Source organism: Cynara cardunculus (assembly GCF_001531365.2).
Source record: "Cynara cardunculus var. scolymus isolate 2C chromosome LG 10, CcrdV1, whole genome shotgun sequence".
Classification (NCBI taxonomy): domain Eukaryota; kingdom Viridiplantae; phylum Streptophyta; class Magnoliopsida; order Asterales; family Asteraceae; genus Cynara; species Cynara cardunculus.
Window position 1 is genome coordinate 1124965 of NC_037537.1, and position 6785 is coordinate 1131749.

The 6785-nt window shown below is 38.7% G+C and overlaps 2 protein-coding genes and 1 non-coding gene across 3 annotated transcripts in view; 2 read left to right on the plus strand and 1 right to left on the minus strand.

Annotated features, from left to right (window-relative positions):
• Positions 1-1407: 1407 nt before the first annotated feature.
• Positions 1408-1514, minus strand: LOC112520550. Its single transcript, XR_003070022.1, has one exon. It is a non-coding gene; the product is annotated as a small nucleolar RNA R71 (small nucleolar RNA).
• A 2173-nt stretch (positions 1515-3687) lies between these two features.
• On the plus strand, positions 3688-4158 carry LOC112519124. The gene has a single exon (XM_025127109.1). It carries the CDS (start codon positions 3688-3690, stop codon positions 4156-4158), a length of 471 nt encoding a protein of 156 aa, XP_024982877.1.
• A 748-nt stretch (positions 4159-4906) lies between these two features.
• LOC112519126 (protein HOTHEAD-like) overlaps positions 4907-6785 on the plus strand; it is a 17157-nt gene continuing 15278 nt past the window's right edge. Inside the window, exon 1 of the mRNA XM_025127110.1 lies at positions 4907-5254. Within this exon, the coding sequence (XP_024982878.1) occupies positions 4907-5254 (348 nt within the window). The remainder of the gene's footprint in view (positions 5255-6785) is intronic.

Genomic DNA, 6785 nt, shown 5'->3' on the forward strand with positions numbered 1-6785 from the left:
ACTCCCGACGGGTTGGTCACTCTCTAAAAGTGTCAAAGTGTGATAGATTCAGAGATGAACTATCAAGAACACGCCAACTTGAATGATATGGGAATCAGCTCGAAAGAGTGATTTTTAACAAAGAGATTTGTTTAGCCATATATCTTGAAGACACCATTTTGTCACTATCCCCTGGTCCGAACACCACATAGAGATATGGGTGCAAAGCTATAATATAATGCAAAGGTGAAGTCCGAGAGGAATACCTTCAAGATAAATGGTGGGACCGGTCTTTCTACAGCTTTGTCTGCTGGATTTCGTGTTTACGTTTCACCCCAAATCTTACACCCATGCTACCTTTATTATTCACCTTTACTATTCTTCTTTATTACTATGCTTTATTATTCCGCTTTATTATTCTGTTATATTACTTGTGTTAACTCGAAATCAAACTAAAGTCTTCGTTTTCGTCTTCTGAAATCTTTTCTTTTATTGGACTCTTATTTAACTTTTGCTCCAATCCCTGTGGACGATATTCCGGTACTTGTACCACTTTATTACTTGGAAAGACGACGTTGGGCCGTATTGTATACTTGCTTTGTGACCCAATTTCATTAAGTCTAAAGGTAAAGRATTTGACCGACCAAGTTTTTGGCGCCGCTGCCGGGGACTGGCAAGCTTAAAGTTTTCTTTTGAGAAATGTAAAAGATTTGATTTTTCTTGTACCCGTTTTTGAAAAGTGGTGTATGCGAAGAACACATCGCGGGGATTTTTTTCGAATTTGATCCAGACATTGAGAGAACGTTTCACCATAGAAGGAGGGCTCAGAGAGCATTTCTGGCTCTACTCCCTCCCAACATGGAGTTACCTGCTCCCAATATTCCGGAAGCACCATGTTTGGAAAACCAACCGCCAATTTTTGGGCAAATACCACCTTTTCCGAATTTTCATCAAGGAAACCCACATCATGAGAATGAGAATAATTTGGACACTGAGTCTGACCCGACTGAGCAACAAAGGGCATAAACTCCAAATATCATTAATCTGGCAAATTCAAAAAATGGACGGATCATGGATTATGCTATCCCATACTTTGAGCAATTAGATTCTGAGATAGTTAGACCACACATGACAGCTCTCCATTTTGAGCTAAAACCGATAATGTTTCATATGTTACAGACTAATGGTCAATTTGTTGGACTGCCCTCAGAAGACCCCCATTCTCATCTAAAGTCTTTTATGGAAATCACAGATGCCTTCCTGATCCCAGGAGTGTCAAATGACGCTCTCAGACTTACCTTATTTCCATTTTCATTACGGGATCRGRCAAAAGCATRGTTTAACTCTTTAACACCAGGATCTGTGCCGTCATGGGGTAACATGGCGGAGAAATTTTTGCGAAAATATTTCCTACCGACAAGGAACGCCAAATCCAGAAACGAAATCTGTCTTTTTAAACAACTGGATGATGAAGTTGTTCCTGACGCGTGGGAGAGGTTTAAAGAGCTGTTGAGGAAATGCCCACACCATGGCATTCTGTACTGTATTCAACTTGAGACGTTTTACAATGGGTTAAGTCCCATGGCAAAACAAATRYTCGAYGCGACTGCARGSKGAGCCTTTACAGCCAGTACCTATAATGAGGGATATGAGATCCTAGAAAAGATATCAGCAAACAATGGGCATTGGGCTGACCCACGTGCCCAGCCACAGAAAAAGACTGTCGGAATACATGAGGTGGATGCATATACTGCATTAACAGCTCAGCTCACCTCCATGACCAATTTATTGAAAAATTTAACTTTTGGTCAAGGAGTACAACAAGCTGCTAACACATCTGTTCCAACAGTCCTCTCTGTGCAATGTGTGTGCTGTGGTGGGGAACACTCGTATGAACATTGTCCTCATAATTCTGAATCCATAAACTTTGTTCATAATACCAACAATTACAATGCAAGTTGGAAACAACACCCGAATTTTTCTTGGACCAGTCCATGTATAAATCCACCCGCACCTAAACAACAAGGAACTTCTAATTTCCAACCTCAACATCATGGAAACAGTTCTAACTCTCACCAACAAAGTTTTCAGAATTCCCAACCACCTTTTCAAAACAAGCCACCTCCACAGGCTGATTTATCATCTTCTTTGGAAGCAATGATAAAAGGGTTATTTACGCATGCTCAAGCTCAAAATCAAGCTTTGATAACCCAACAAAACTCTCAAAATCAATATCTTTTTAATCAACAAAGTGCTGCTATCAGAAATCTGGAAACCCAAGTCAGTCAACTTGCACTTAATCAGACCAATAGAGTCCTTGGTACTTTGCCTAATAACACAGAAGTCCCGAGAGCCTTAGGAAAGGAACATGTGAAAGAAGTGACCTTGAGAAGTGGGAAGGAATTGACAGAGGCCATGCAAAAAGATCGTAAACCAATTTTGTCAAAAACTGATGCTATAACATTGATCCCTGCCAAAGAAAGACTGGTCCAACTTTTAGAGAAGCAAGCATCTGAGACCACCACTTCTGTCCCCCCTGGATCAGACTATCCCTTACTATTTTCAGATGATGTTTTAAAAAAATCAGAAGGGACTGAGGTTTTAGAGACCCCTAAGCTTGATGCTAAGACTCCATCTGAACCTCCAAAGTGCACCACAAAGACTCAAGGCATTCAAGACCCATCTTGCTTAACACATTCAAGCAAGAATGTGATAAAACCAGTCCCTCCTTATGTTCCTTACCCCCAAAGGTTRAGGAATCAGAAAGAGGAATTGCATTTTAAGAAGTTCTTGGATGTGTTCAAAGAATTGTACATCAACATACCCCTTGTTGAGGCAATTGAGCAAATGCCTAGTTATGCTAAGTTTCTGAAKGACATCTTAAGCAAGAAGAAGAAGTTGACTGAGTATGAGACTGTAGCTCTTTCCGAAGGATGTAGTGCACTTTTGACCAATAGCATATCCCCTAAGCTTAAAGATCCAGGGAGTTTTACCATTCCTTGTTCAATAGGTGGGAAGGAGATATGGAAAGCCTTATGTGACTTAGGAGCTAGTACTAACCTTATTCCCTTGTCTGTTTTCAACACCTTAGGCATAGGAGAGGCTAGACCTACCATAGTTACACTTCAGCTAGCAAATAAGTCCATTGCATACCCCAAAGGAAAGATAGAATATGTGTTAGTACAGGTTGATAAGTTCATATTTCTGACAGATTTTATCATATTAGACTTTGAGGCTGATAAGGACATTCCGATTATTTTAGGAAGACCTTTCTTAGCCACCGGAAGAACTTTGATAGATGTCCAGAAAGGAGAGTTGACCATGAGGCTTCAAGATCAAAAGGTCACATTTAATGTCTTCAACTCCTTAAAATATCCTGATTATCTGGAAGAGTGTTCGGGCATAACTGAAATAGAAGAAGAGGCTGTTGAAGAAGGAATTCATGAAAATCTTAAGTTGGAAGAAGAGAGTGTAGAGGAATTAGAAGAAGAAATTGTTGAGGAAATAGAGGCAATAGGCAATCATTCTATGCCAGTAGAGGTGTCAGCCTTTGAACTTTTGGAAATACGTGTTAGGAAGGGTGTGGAGAATTAGATAGCAGACCAATTATCTAGGTTAGAGAAACCTGAGATAGGAGGAGGTGACATTATAGAGACCTTCCCAGATAAGAGAATCCTCATGATAGACCAACCAAAAACACCAATTGGTATGTCCCCATACAAGCTAGTCTATGGAAAAGCCTGCCATCTGCCTTTAGAACTAGAGCACAAAGCATATTGGGCAATCAAAGAGCTCAATATGTCTTTCAATGATGCTGGAAAGAAAAGGATGTTACAACTCTGTGAGTTGGATGAACATAGATTGTTGTCTTATGAGAATGCCAAACTTTATAAGGAAAAGACAAAGAAATGGCATGACAGTAAAATCCAACACAGAGAATTAAGAGAAGGCCAACATGTGCTTTTGTTTAATTCTAGACTAAAGTTATTCCCTGGAAAACTTAAGTCTAGATGGTCTGGGCCTTTTCTTATTTCTAAAGTTTATCCTTATGGAGCAGTGGATTTGGTAAACCCGGAAGATAATTCTATTTTCAAGGTTAATGGCCAAAGGGTAAAAGCGTACCATGATCCGGCAACAGTCTCAAAACATCATTCTGAGAGTTGTGCTGCTCCCTGTTGAAATCTGAAAGATCCCACTTGGACTTCTTAAAAGTCCACCTTTGTTTGTAAATAAATTTCAAATTCATAGGTTGGTTGTGTTTTAAAGTTTTCATAGTTTGGTGTGTTTTTGAATAAAAGTTTGGTGAACAGCTCATAATGCTGTAGCATTATAGACCTGCAGCTATGTGTGAACTGGAAAAAGTGGGTTGAGCTTTTATTGTTAAAACTTTTCTTGAAAAAGATTGTTTTTAAGGTGTTGGCGAAATTTGGCGCTGGTTTTTGAAAAAGAAAGAAAGGAGGAAAGATGGGTTAAGGATTAAACCAAGGTGTAGGTCTTATGATAGTACAAGATAGTACAAGAAGGTACATGGTACCTTGCACAACCTCTTACACCCTCTTACACCATCATCACTCACTTTTCAGTCAAAGAGTAAAAATGGTCACAAGATGATAGGTTGGGTTTGGAGGGTTTTATCTCAATTAATGAGGAGGCTTTTGTTTTAATGACCTTGTACCTCTTTTACAAAACCGCCGGCTGGTAACCTCTTAAACCCACTAAGTACTCCTAAGAAACCATCATTAAAACTACCACCTTTTCTTAACCCACCTTTTCAATCACCCCCATTTTTCCCTCCATCACTCCCTCCATCACTCTATAAACCAACTCCCATCACCGTCCCAAGCCAACCTCCATCACCCTTGGTCACTTACTATTTTCCACCATTTCTCCTCCCTCATTTTCATCTTTCATCTTTTCCATCACAACCATGGCAAGAGTTAAAAGGCCGGCTGTTCGAGACCCACCACTGACGAATGTACCTGTGCGAAGAAGTAACCGACGAGGAGCGGCTGTAAAGGCTCCAAATGCAGAACCTGAGATGGTGGAACTTAGTAATAATAGTTCCTCACCATCAATGAGCGAAAGAGATGAAAGAAATGAAGTAGAAAATGGAGAAGATGGTGAGCATGAAGGTGAAGAAAATGGAGAAGAGGATGAAGAGCCTCAAAGAAGAGAACAAGAGGTTGAAGAAGAAGAACCAACAACTCAAAGATGCAGCCATGGATGCAGCCATGGAACCGCATGCCACACAGCCTACTCCCTTGGAGTAGGACAGGTTCATTCATTCATCTTTAGCTTCCAACTTTCATTTTTATTTGAGTCTTGGGATAGTTTTCTTAATTTTTAGCTTTATTTTCATACTTGATTACATGATCATTGCTTATAGTTCTTGATATCATAGCCTAAATAAATTTGAGGGTAAATAGCCATTCATCTACTAAATAGTGTTCTTGTTAGAACTAGCATATGTCTTTTCTTGAACCAAACTTTACTCACACACCAATACACATTTGGGTATGATTTAGGCCATTCTTCATTTAACTCTCAAAGAAGCCCCTTGTGGCCTTATACACTTTCCACCAACATAGCCAATGAGGGCATTGTCAAAAGTCCAAGTTTGGGGGAGGATATACCACAAAGGCCAAAATTCCAAACCAAAAGAGCAAAGCTCTAAGGCCTTTGTGGAATCTGTTTTATTAGCACAAAAATGTCCCATAGGGGCAATGTGCATGCTTTATAAAGAGCACATAGTGCCAAAAAAAATTTAAAAAAATTGAATGATGAAGCATAAGTGAAAAAGGCAAAGTGAGAAAAGAAAATAGCCAAAGAGARGAGAGCCTTAAACAAGTCCTATTGACCCTTTCAAGGAGAGGTGTGTTGAGTTCATTAGAGAAAAGACTAGTGCTAGCATATGGTTCATACATGAAAAGTAGGCTATGAATGATTTGCTAAAAATTTATGAAAGACTATGATGTTCATAAATGATATGCGATGCTTTATGTGTGCACTTAATGCCTTAATCTTGTATACCTTATTATATTGAGTCATTTTTTGTTGTCATTTGGTTGCTTGGGGACAAGCAACACTTTAAGTTTGGGGGTATGATAAGCATGGTTTATTATATGCTTAAAGTACCTATTTCTTATGTTTAATAGGAAGATTTTCATAGTTTATCCCAACCTTGAGTCATTTTTACTTCTTTATTTTCCATTTGTTATGTTTGGAGCTAATTGTGATGATGAATCTGTTTTTACAACAAGTTGGAGTAGATAACATCTTTTGACTTATTACACTGCACTGTAATGCTGCAGCATTCCAACAGCATTGCCCGACTGTATTTTGGCTTTTTGAAGAAGTACTTATTGGTTAAGCCATTGTCTTGGATGGAGGTCTGAGCTGAAGAAGCCCTCGTTTTGGACCCTTAACAGTTGGTGAAATGATGTGGAGAAGACTTTTTGGTTGACTTGTTTTGATGGAGATGATATCTCCTTTTTCTAGTCTTCTCACTTGTACTTTGTACTTCCTTTTATTTTTGTCTTTTCTTCATTTGGTGGGTATAAAAGAAGGCCTTTGTCCTCTCTTTTCCATACACCTCCTGGACGATTGTGGTTCCATTTTGTACTTCCAAAAACTCTCTCATCTTATTATTAGTATTTACAAGCTTTTAATTATTGTTATTTACATTTCGTCTTTTATTTATTTCTTTATTGTCATTTACTTTCCGTATTTATTTTTCGTCTTTACTTTCCGTCATTTATTTTCCGTTATTTACATTCATGTCTTTACTTTATGTCATTTATTTATGT